Source organism: Mustelus asterias, chromosome 16 (assembly GCF_964213995.1).
Source record: "Mustelus asterias chromosome 16, sMusAst1.hap1.1, whole genome shotgun sequence".
NCBI lineage: Eukaryota > Metazoa > Chordata > Chondrichthyes > Carcharhiniformes > Triakidae > Mustelus > Mustelus asterias.
In genome coordinates, this window is record NC_135816.1 from 73,460,721 (window position 1) to 73,472,929 (window position 12,209).

Sequence of the window (12,209 nt, forward strand, 5' to 3'; positions counted from 1 at the left end):
AAGGGAGCTAAGTATAGATCCTTTGGGATGTGAAGGAAAGTCATGGTTGGATAGTCTCTGGCAACAACTGGATAGATAAGAGTGAAACCATGTGAGAGTCATTGCACTCAGCTGGAGGAGGAGAGGTTTTTGAGGATGGTTGGTCTGGACAACCATTTCAATGGTTACAGACAGGTCAAGAGACTTAAAACGACGAAGATAGAGAGATGTTAACGAGTGTGTTCCAGAAGGCCAAAACCAACATTCTAAAAGAGTAGCTGCTAATGAACAAATAGTAACAGAGGAGCAAAGTGACATTGAGTTGGAGGAGGTCTCTATGGTATGGTGAAAATATCTACAGCACAGCTTGCTGAATTTGCACTAATTTGAGAATATCCATCGATGCCTGTAAGGTGGGAGTGCAAGTGTAGAAGAGTTTGTGAAGTGAATCATGTTGCTTTAGCTGAATGGATTTCTCTAAATTGTATTGTCTGCCATTAATCAAAATTTGTGCTGGGTTTTCCCCCCTCTTGTCCACCAAGGTCGAAAAAACTACTGCACGAGTCAGATCAGCATCTGAAAGACATCGAACGGATCCTTCAGAATGACAAACGGTACTTGGTCTTGGAGTGCGTGCCGGAGGAGAGACACAAGCTCATTATGGCCTACATTGATGATCTAGATCGACGAGGCCCACCTCCACCTCCCACTGCATCAGAGCCAACCAGACGATCTGCCAAATAACACCAAAAAAAGTTCTCCTGAGCATGAGCAGGCTGCCCATCAACTGAGACTTGTGCATGAGCCATCTGCCCGACATCAACGTGTGTGCAGTATTAATGTGTCTGCTTTGTCCAGTTTTGTATATAGTATGGACACATTTGTACCAGCTTGTCATCATGTTGAAGTGGAAGCTTTGACTCATCATTCAGTTGTGTAAAATAAAACTTTTTAAAAAAATACAGCTGATGTAGTATGTGAAGCATGGTCATTAGTCCAACCAAATGGCTGTGCCACAGCAACTCTGTAAAAACTAGCATTTAGTTACGAGTAATTTTCCAAGTCAGTCACTGATCTCAAAAGGGGTTTTGTTTGTAACATTTAAGCTTTTACTTGTGTTTAAATGTAAGTTTCCAAAGTGACTTTATTAACTAAGGTGTTGGAAATGTTGCCTAGTTGAAATGTTTACTGCAATAAACCATCTTTTTTTCTAAAATTTTTGGAATGTGTTTTTCTTTGTGTTGACTTGAATTGTTTTTTAGCAACAAAAAGTGCAAGCCTTGAAAATTCCAGAAATAATTTTAGTTCTCCCAATAAATTAGGAAAGTATTCAATTTATCATTTGTTGGCCAACTTCTATAATTACCCATCAGTGCTCAGCACGCAGGGTTTAGAGTGACTTCCTCGACATTGAAGGTTGGAGACATGGACCTTTGGCTCAAATACCGACGTGGTATTGTAACTGGCAGTTGCAGCACTGGCAAACTTGGAAATCCCAAATATCTCTTCTTGTAACCAAAATAATAGGCCTTCTCCAAAATTGTTTCAACTATGATTAAACCTTTGACCCAAATATCTGGGGAAAGGTCCTACAATGCCACATCACACTTCGTTGTCCCAGTAGCTGCTGTATCTAACACTGAGCAAGAGAGGATGGTTAGCTTGTAGGAATGTCAAGTACTTGATCATGTTTGCGGTGATGTGTAACCTGTCTTAATTGAAATGAATTGATTTTGTAATTGCCCAAGATGTACTTTGGTGCCTGACAGGTGGTCCTATGAGCTTGTATTGTACCTTTTTTTGCTTGAATCATAGAATCCTGCCTGTGCAGGAGGAGGCCATTTGGTCCATTGAGTCTGCACTGTCTCTCCAACAGAGCATCCTACCCAGGCCTGTGATCCCATGTATTTACTCCACTATTTCCCCTAATATATACATATCCTGGGAAACTAAGGGGCAATTTACCATGGCTAATCCACCTAACATGCACATCTTTGGACTGTGAAAGGAAACCAGAGCATCTGCAGAAAACCCAGGCAAACACGGGGAGAATATGTTTCTCCAGTCACCCAAGGCTGGAATTGAACTTGGGTCCCTGGTGCTGAGGCAACAGTGCTAACCGCTGTGCCATGGTACTTGGATTTCTGCAGATGTCATGGTATTCAACATGCCCCATTCATGGGGGCAAATAGATCAAAGCGATTGTGATTGGCCATCATTTTGTTGAATGTACTACACAACGGGGCATTTAAAATTCGAGGCCAATTTAGCCATTGACGAAAGCACGGACAAAAAAAACGTTTCTGTAAGGGAGGAAAAATCGGTGTCAAATTTAGAATCAGCTACCAACATATCAATCTAACCCCTTGGCCTCTTTTAGGGTGCGATACATTTCGGATGCTGCGTATTTGTAATGCTCCTGTTTCGGGAAGGGGCGATACTTTGAGTTCCCACTATCCGTTTAAAAATTGCGGACTTGTCTTGGACAAGTTTGACACGCCGACCAGCAAAATCGCAACGGGATAACCTCGCGTTGTATCCCAATCGCGGTGCAAAGTAATGGTGTTTTCTGGTTGGGAAATATTAACGAAACTATTAACATGTACGATGGGATTGCACAATTAGCTTTAGGTGTGTTCAGTTCTCTGCAATGAGAACCAAAAGTTCCGAAATTCAATGAACTACACAGATACTAGAAATCTATTTATTATGAACCCGACTATCAATAAGTAATATTTGTTCACACTTCATTCACCGAGACAAAAGTCACATTTAAACATCGCTTATATTCAGCAACATTAATTTTCAACAAATCATCCTCTGCTATAGGTTCTAACCCATACGGAAAATATTTATTTTGTTTTTACAAACAAAAAAATGGAACTCGCTACATACTGTCCTTTTACCGAACAACTTCATTGTACAACATTTATTAAAATGATCAAAATACAAGGCGTCAAAAAGTTCCAGGCACTGACTGAAAAATAAACACTTCAAATTCACATTGATCAAGTTTCAGAGAGGGGGGAAATAAAAGATCGATTTCTAAAACCAGAATCCAATAACAAATAGTTGGCTGATAGTGGTGAACATCCAATACGGCGACATCACAATTATCGTTAGCTCGTTGTTGCCTTTATACAAATACTTACAGAAAGATATTTAAACAGTAAAACACCGGACTTGATTAAAAGCGGTTTATTGCACAACCTGGAAGCGAGGAAATCCATTTCAACGCAGCCCAGAGATGACCCAGATGGTACGATACTGACTCAGAAAATGAGTACACATTTACTGGCACACACAATACAGACCGTCACAACTAGATCGGTGTAAAGCAGGGAACTCCGCATGTCCACAGCATCTCATGTTACTCGGAGCAGGAGGCCAATCGGCCCGTCCAGACTTGCTCCAGTCGATTCTATCATTGGCTGATTCACATCCATCGAGGTTTCACAGATATTGGAGTTCCATACACAGGTACAGCCTGGTTCCAGCAGCTTTTTTGTTTTTGATTCAGAGTTAAACAGTCAAAAATGCTGATCTGCTGGACAGAGATTGATGAATAAAAAAATACAGTCATCCCAAACTCAAGTCTGGCCAATACATTTCGGGATAAGCCCCACCATTCAAAAAGTGAATGGGACTATTTCAACCAATAACCTTCCCCATTGACAAATTCTGATTTGAATCGCCCACCTCCCTCCCTCCCCCAGTTACAGGGATCACATCTTGGCACTGCCCTCGGGACAAGCTGAACCCTCCTGGTGCTCCCAGGGGATGGGATCTTCCCCTGCAGCGGCGGCAGTGTTCTGCCGGTCGTGCCAGAACTGTTCCATGTCGGTGAGGACCAGGTTGGCGGTCTTGCTGGCCGGGCTCTCCGCCTTGTCCGGCTCGGGGACCTGCACGGATTTCTCCAGCCGGTCCGGGACGGGGGCTGGAACCGGGGCTGGGGTGCTGCTCTGCCGCCGTTGGCTGGATGCCGCCGCTGCCGGGGAGGCTCGGGGAGGCTGGCCGGCCACCAGCCCCTTCCAGAGCGCCAGGAAGCCCTCCTTGAACTCCTCGGACAGGGCCACGAAGATGAGCGGCTGGACGGACGAGAGGCTGAAGAGCAGCACCTGGGCTAGCAGGGCGAGGGCGGGCGGAGCGGCCGCATGGCCCGAGCCCGAGTGCCTGAGCCACAGCCACACCAGCCACTCGGGGGCGCAGAGGGCGGCGAAGGCCAGGCTGGAGCTGAAGAGCATGAGGGTGAGGCGGCTGGCCCGGGCGTGGCTCCGCGGGTTGTGGCTCTTGCTGGCGCGCCGCCTGCAGCGCCGGAGAGCCCTGCAGTGGTACAGGAAGGTGCAGAGCAGCGGCACGCAGTACACCAGCACCGGGTACAGCTTGGCAAACACCACCTGCAGAGTGGAGCCCGCTGGCCGGCACACACACGCCAGCTGGCCCCCCGGGCCGACCTGCAGGCTGGCACACAGCCACTGCGGGCTGGGCAGCAGCAGCGCCAGTGCCCAGATGGCAGCCAGCAGCGCGGCGATCCGCCGGTGCCGGATCTGCACCGCTTTGGACGGGTGGCTCACGTACATGAAGCAGGCTTTGGCCAGCACGGCCGTGGTGAAGCTCTTGCTGGCCAGGCAGCTGTGCAGGAACCAGTCGGCGGACTTGCAGACGAACCAGCCCAGGGTCCAGGCGGAGCTGGAGAGAGCCAGCGCCCGGAGCGGGGCGCTCAGCAGCAGCAGCAACAGGTCCGCCACGCTCAGGTTCAGGATCAGCGAGTTGATCATGGAAGTCTTGCCCCTCCTGGCGTTGTTGATCAGCACAGCGAAGACCAGGAAGTTCCCGGCGAAGCCCACCAAGCAGATGCCCGCCAGCGTGACCGGGATGGCCACTCTCAGCTCCTTGGAGTGGATGTCCTGATAGCCCCCAGCCCAGTGGGCAGCGCCCTCCGAGCCATTGGAGCTGAAATGGTTGGCCTGCACTGGCACTTTCTCCATTGGGGTGAGAGGTGGACCTCAGCAGCTCCGTGTCCACACAGACAGATCTCAGCAACACCAGTGTCCCGCCTCAGAGCCGTGGGGAGGTTAGCAGCGACCGGTCCCAGCTCCTTCACACTACATCAATCTGCAAGTCTAATAAATACAACACAGCTTCAGAGGGGGGGCAATTAAAATGCACTGAAAGACCTACCCACTTCATCAATCATGCATATCTGTTCAGATTAAGGCTTTAAAAAAAGAACCCTCCCAACTTTAATCTGATTAGGAATTCTATGTAACATTATCATTTAATGTTGGGTTTGAGTTAGTTTTGACCTGTCAGTCGCCAACTCATTTCCCTTTTGAGCGCGATTCATTCCCAATTTGTCTAAATAAGCCTCAATGTGCACAGTTTTCTTTTGGAAGTGAGTTACCTGCTTGTTGAATATGCTGAAAGGCGGGTTTTTTCCATGTGTCGCAGACTCAGAGCGCTTTTCTTCCCCCGTTCTTGGTAAATCCCAGATTTAAACAGAGTGAAAGCAGTGTCTGCTCTGAGTTCTGTTTTGTAGATGCACAGTCAGAGAAATAAATGAACTGAGCCACGGAAGGAGAAATTAGAACAAATATCTCACCTCCTGACTCCCCAAAGCCTGTCCACAAGGTACAGTCAGGAGTGTAATGGAATACTCTCCCCTTGCCTGCAGCTCCTACACTCAAGAAGCTCCACACCATCTGGGACAAAGCAGCTCGCTTGATTGGCACCCCGTCCATCACCTTTTACATTAACTCCCTCCACCACTGAGAAACAGTGGCAGCCTAGTGTACCACCTACAAGATGCACTGCAGGAACTCACCAAGGCTGTGGGTGTACCTTCACCATATGGACTGCAACGATTCAAGACGGCAGCTCACCACCACCTTCTCAAGAGGAATTAGGGATGGGCAATACATGTAGATCTAGCCAGCGATGTTCATTTCCTGTGGAAGAATATTAATAAGTAACAGAAAAATATTGGCCAATGATATAAGTTTTAAGGAGCATCTTAAAGTGGGGAAGGAGGTGGTGAGAGCCTTAGCAGCTGAAGGCAGGACCACCAATGGTAGACTAATTAAAATCGGATGAGTGCACAAATACAAAGAATGAGAAGGGAGAGGGGGGATCAAGCCATGTGAAATTTGGTAGAATGATTGGTTGATATATCACAGAAGGAGGCCATTTGGCCCATTTCACCAGTTTTTTGAAAGAGCTATCCAATTAGCCCCACTCCTCTGTACTTGCCAGTAATTTTTACCCTTTTGAGGTAATTAATTCATATTCATCAATCATTATAGGATCTGCATTATAGGATTACACAGGACAGAGGGCGCAGAACCAGGCCATTCAGCCCAATCAATCCCATGCTGACTCCACTCAAGCCTCCATCCATCATCTACATCAACCATCATAACCCTCTACTCCCTTCTCCCGCATGAGTTTGTGAAATTTCCTTCTAAAAAAAACCTATAGTATTCACTTCCCAGTGATAACATATTCCACATTCTCACCACTCTTTGGGTAAAGAAATTTCTTAAGAATTCCCCATTGGATTTACTGCTGATGATTTTATATCCATTGCCTCCAGTTATGCTCCTGTCCACAAATGGAAATATTGGGTGGGATTCTCCAGCCACGCTCCCCTGAAAACCAGAGGTTCCCGCCCGACTTCAGTGGACTTTTACATGTTCTGCCCCCTGCCCGCTAGAATTCCAGTGGCGGGCAGGATAAGAGAATTCCGGCCATTCTCGCTGTATCCGTTCTGTCAAAACTTTTCATAATGTTTTATTTAAAAATCAGATTTGTTTTCCAAGAGATAAGTGACTGCACCTGTTTATCATTGCTTGATATGTAAACCCACGCATTTTTGGTATCTTCTTTGTAAATCTTCTTTGCGCCAACTCCAATGCCTTTATACAATAACAAAGACATTTTCATTCAAAGCATGAATTTATTTAGATAGATTTCTTCAAACTTCCCCCTCACATAAACCGGCATAAGTTTTCCAGTGCTGCCATGAAAGTGAAAACTGTTTATGGCTCAAAAGGAAAGGCATTGAAAAGGATGTGACAGGAAGAGCATAAAAGCTCAGCTCTGTTCTCCTGAAAGATTAGTGTTAATATGAGTTCAATTAAGAATCTATTCTCAATGTTATAAATCAAGTGTACAATGAAACAAAAACATAGCTGTTAAGCCCCCATAGTGTGTGGGTCTACGCTCCTGCATAAATGGAACAATAAATTAGGTGTTTGAGTGAGTGTGAGAAGGTCAATTAAAATCAGTCCTTTTACTCAATGTTTTGACTTTGTCCAGAATTTGAGGCAATCCTATTAAATGGGAGCAAGGCAGGTTTCTTATCTGTAGAATATATATATGAAAATGACTTTGCACAATTTCCTTAATATTTTAATTGCCAGTTCAAGGAGTACTGTTTGGGGATGACAGTTTGCATTTATATAGTGTTTTAAAGATATTAATATGACCTAAGGCACTTCAGGAATAGATCCAAATGATAGTTCTCCACCACAATGTAAACTTAGCATGATTCCGAAAGGTGGGATAACGCCTCACCACCTGCAACAGCAGAGAATCATAGAATCCTACAGTGCAGAAGGAGGCCATTCAGCCCACTGAGTCTGCACCAGCCACAATCCCACCCAGGCCCTATCCCCCTAACCCCATGCACTTACCCTAGCTAGTCTCCCTGATACTAAGGGACAATTTAGCATGGCCAATCCACCTAACCTGCACATCTTTGGAATGTGGGAGGAAAGCAGAGCACCCAGTGGAAACCCACACAGACCCAAGGAGAACGTGCAAACTCCGCACTGAAAGTGACCCAAGCTGGGAATCAAACCCAGGTCCCTGGCGCTGTGAGGCAGCAGTGCTAACCACTGTGCCACTGCATCGCCCAGAGGTTCGTCATCAACTTAGAAACAACCCATACAAACACCAATGCATGATCACAGTATTATCTGTACAAAACATTCAAACATTTAAAATAATCTGGTTTTCCAAATGACTCCAAAATGTCTCCTCTTGAATTTACTTCAGAAAGACGGCACAAGACCCTTACACGGAATTATCAGAACCACAGCTTAACTATGAAGCCCTCTGTAGTAGAAGGTGTGGTATATACAAGGTTAATGTAGGAGTGCTGTACATTACCACCCATACGATGATGTGGGAAGGTGTATGACCCAGAGCTGGGGTCAGTCTGGTGTTGAGCAAAGGCATGTTAACATCTAGACTTGGAGATAATTCCTTGTCTGTACCCTTTACTGTATATAGTTACAAGTAGCTAATAAAGACTTGCTATTAACATGCAGATGACTATGAAAACCTGCTTAGCAGGCACATTCTATAACCAACATCCTTACAATATGGTGGCAGCTGGGGAATCAAAAAACCTTCAACTTCACAAGAATGTTGAAAAACTAAGAAAAAGAAAACCTTCAACAGATTCTGAATTGAAAGAAGCTCACATGGATGCTCCTATGGATGAGGAGAATATGCTCCATACAGAAGAGCCTGGAAACTGAAGGCAGAAATCTTACTGCAGCAGAAGATTTCATAGAATCGCTCTTGGAAATCCAACTTCAGCCAGCAAAGTCCATAGCCTGCAAGGGTGAGCTAAATCATTTTAACTTCTAGGCTGCAGCCAGCCCTGAGAAGTCCCTTTTACTAATTCAATCAGAAGTATTTTTGAATGAAACTCATCACTAATCCTGTTCTCTAACTCCAAGGTTCAACACCTGGCCTCTGAGTTAAAAAGAAAATCAAAATATCTTACTAAACTGTTCGCAAATCAACTTACTCAAGTCTGGGTGTGCAAGTCCACAGATCCTTGAAGGTGATGTCACAGGTGGAGAAGGTAGTGAATAAGGCATATGGCATGCTTGCCTTTATAGGACGGGGCATAGAGTATAAAAGTTGGGGTCTGATGTTGCAGTTGTATAGAACGTTGGTTCGGCCGCATTTGGAATACTGCGCCCAGTTCTGGTCGCCACACTACCAGAAGGACGTGGAGGCTTTAGAGAGAGTGCAGAGGAGGTTTACCAGGATGTTGCCTGGTATGGAAGGGCTTAGTTATGAGGAGAGATTGGGTAAACTGGGGTTGTTCTCCTTGGAAAGACGGAGGATGAGGGGTGACCTAATAGAGGTGTATAAAATTATGAAAGACATAGATAGGGTGAACGGTGGGAAGATTTTTCCCAGGTCGGTGGTGACGTTCACGAGGGGTCATAGGTTCAAGGTCAGGGGGGGGGAGGTTTAACACGGATATCAGAAGGACGTATTTTACACAGAGGGTGGTGGGGGCCTGGAATGCGTTGCCGGGCAAGGTGGTGGAGGCAGACACACTGGGAACGTTTAAGACTTATCTAGATAGCCACATGAACGGAGTGGGGATGGAGGGATACAAAAGAATGGTCCAGTTTGGACCAGGGAGCGGCGCGGGCTTAGAGGGCCGAAGGGCCTGTTCCTGTGCTGTATTGTTCTTTGTTCTCAGTAGAGGAAGACCAAATTATCGCGTATTATTCCTGGTTTGGTGATCTTGCTAATCACTGTGTCCTGATGTAAGACATTGATGAATCCACAAACAGCATCAAAGAACCATTTTCAAAGAACCAATAGTCTTTGGTGAATATTTTAATTTGAGTATTGCTGAAATAAGGTTGAAGGTTTCGTCTTGCACTCATCAGCACACTTCACAAGAATACCAATGTCAGGAAAATCAACAATTTATACTGTGTGAGAAAAAGAAAGTGCTGATTTATTGGCAAATAGACTTTGATTGCTAGAAGCACTGCCATGGAGAATACACCAGTTGATGGTGACTGACAGATAATTGCCAAGCATTGTTTGAAATTTAAACTGGACAATTTGACCCTGATTAGTCAAGGCATTGTCCTGAGGAACAAGTTAGCGTTTGGCTGTCACTTATTTTGCTCAGCTGAAACAGGTGCAATTTATGTGCATGTTCTTTCTGGGCCCGATTTTACCATTTTGATTCTAAGTGTTGAATCAGGGCGCAATTCAGAGCCGAGTTGGAAACCTGTTCTCAGGCGCCCCCACACGCACTTAGCCTGAAAAAAAAAATCGCAGGACTGAATCGTGCTGTGGGCGGGGCTTATCACGCCTGAAACACTGCAGCTCCGATTGGAGCCTTCAACTGTGCATGCGCAGTGAAAAAAAATTCGAAAAACGCACTCCTTGCTCTCGGGCTGCAAAAGCGGATAAAGCAGCCCAGGAGCGATAGCCGCCACAGACATTGCCCCATCCCCACAACATAACTGTCCCCCTTATCCATCCACCCCTCCCACTACTTAGACCAATTGCGATGCCCTGCCCCCTTTCCCCCCCACTGATCGTCCGCAGAGTGGCAGCGGACCCTCTCTGCCCCTGCCCCCCCTCCCCCCCACCAGAGATCCATCTGGCCACCTTCTCCGGCCCCCACCAGAGAACCATCTGGCCTCCTCCTCCCCCCCCACCAGAGAATGATCGGGCCTCCCTCCCCCTCCCGTTCCCCCCACCAGAGAACCATCTGGTCTCCCTCCCCCTTCTCCAACCAGAGAATGATCGGGCCTCCCTCCTCCTTCCCTCCCACCTGAGATACATCTGGCCTTCCTCCTCCCCCCCATCGCCCAAACCAGAGAATGATCTGGCCCGCCGCCCTCTCCACCCCCCCCCCCCCCCCCCCCCCCCCCCACCACCACCACTGATCTGAGTCAGGGAGCTGTTGGAAGCTCTGAACTTACCTCTTCAGAAGCTGGAGGCCCAAAACAGACCTTTGCTGAGCATGTCTGTTTCGTGCCAAATCTGGATGGGCAAACACGATGGTAAAGGGGGAAATGCAGGTAAGATTGGGTGTTCATCTCATTAAGTCAACTTAAATGCATGCAAATGCATTTAAATGGACATCGCGCCCGTTTTGGGCACGGTTCGGATTGCGGCCATTTTCGGGCCTTGGTGAAGTGGGCATCTACACAGGCGTGGATCACGCTAATCGCCTCATGCCCGACCTTACCAAGTTTTTGCGCCATGGTAAAATCAGGCCCTCTGAATGCAAAGAACAGGGCCCCTTGTATTAATACACGTAGCTTCCAGTACACACAAATGTGCCACACTGCGAGCTCGGCTGACAATCTTAAATTGGTTATCAGCATAATTCCTAGCATATGGAGGATTATTTAGAAAATGTTGTCCAATCGCAAAATCACAGCTAATGTTGGACACGGTGTTTTGAGTTTTGCATGCACGGGCTGTACCTTGCCCATAGCGAACAGTGACTGGGACTTGTTGTTTGATGCGATCTGCTAGTCTTTGGGATGTATACACATACCCAAATTCTAGCCCAACCGACAAGCCAGGAACAAGAAACACCAGAGCCAACCACTGTCCTGACCGAATGGTGAACTGAACGTGAAAGGGTTATGAACCTTTTGCTTTAAGGACTTGAAGTGGGTACTGAGAATGGTATTAATGCTAATACTATAATAGCATCAAGGTTACAATAAAAAGATAATTGCATAAGGCTTATAACAATGTAAGACTTTAAGTAAACTTGTGTAACTCTATATCCATGGGATAAAGTGTAGTAAAAGGGTCTGATATATACAGTGTTAATGTAGACCTCAGTACAGTACAGTATCGCCCACACTGTACTGTAAGAAAGCACATGACCCAGAGCCAGGATCAGTGTGGTATTGGCCAGAAATGTGTTAAGACCTAGACATGGAGATAGCTCCTGGTCTGGACTCTTTACTGTTTATATGTATATTGTTACACATAGTTAATAAAGGTTTGTTAACAAACAGAAGACTACGAAGACTTCTTTAACAGAGATATTCTGCAACACCATTAAAAAAACCTTCCTTAAATTGCTGCAGATGGGATGCCTCTATATGACAATAATTGATTTAAATGGGGACAACGTGCACTGCGCTTTCCATACAATATGTGCAATCAATTGTGTTCCTTACAATCAGGCAAAGACTGCTTTTCCATGTGTTTATTCGGTACTCCATCCAGGTCCTTTTTTGAGAATTGTTCAACTATAAAAGATGCAGCCCGACTAGCATTATTTATCATGTGCTGATTGAGGAGGGATCTGAGCCTGTAGTGTGATGTTGAGGTAGAACTGTTCTCATCCAGGATTCCAGCATTCTCATTACATTAAATTGTACTTCAATTCTTCCTTGATACTCGTATTATTTAGTTGGCTA

The 12,209-nt window shown here is 46.0% G+C and overlaps 2 protein-coding genes across 4 annotated transcripts in view; one reads left to right on the forward strand and one right to left on the reverse strand.

The window, feature by feature from the left end:
* LOC144505246 (transcription elongation regulator 1-like) overlaps positions 1-1,197 on the forward strand; it is a 116,713-nt gene extending 115,516 nt beyond the window's left edge. For all 3 annotated transcript variants that reach the window (XM_078231276.1, XM_078231277.1, XM_078231278.1), the window contains one exon: positions 522-1,197. In XM_078231276.1, coding sequence (XP_078087402.1) covers positions 522-723 — 202 coding nt within the window. In that variant the 3' untranslated portion in view covers positions 724-1,197. The remainder of the gene's footprint in view (positions 1-521) is intronic.
* A 2,446-nt stretch (positions 1,198-3,643) lies between these two features.
* On the reverse strand, positions 3,644-7,270 carry gpr151 (G protein-coupled receptor 151). Its single transcript, XM_078231654.1, has one exon. It carries the CDS (start codon positions 4,965-4,967, stop codon positions 3,705-3,707), a length of 1,263 nt encoding a protein of 420 aa, XP_078087780.1. The 5' UTR covers positions 4,968-7,270; the 3' UTR covers positions 3,644-3,704.
* Between the last annotated feature and the right edge of the window lie 4,939 nt (positions 7,271-12,209).

Excerpts from the sequence above, each read along its gene's own strand:
- gpr151 (XM_078231654.1), bottom strand. The coding sequence starts at position 4,967 with ATGGAGAAAGTGCCAGTGCAGGCCAACCATTTCAGCTCCAATGGCTCG.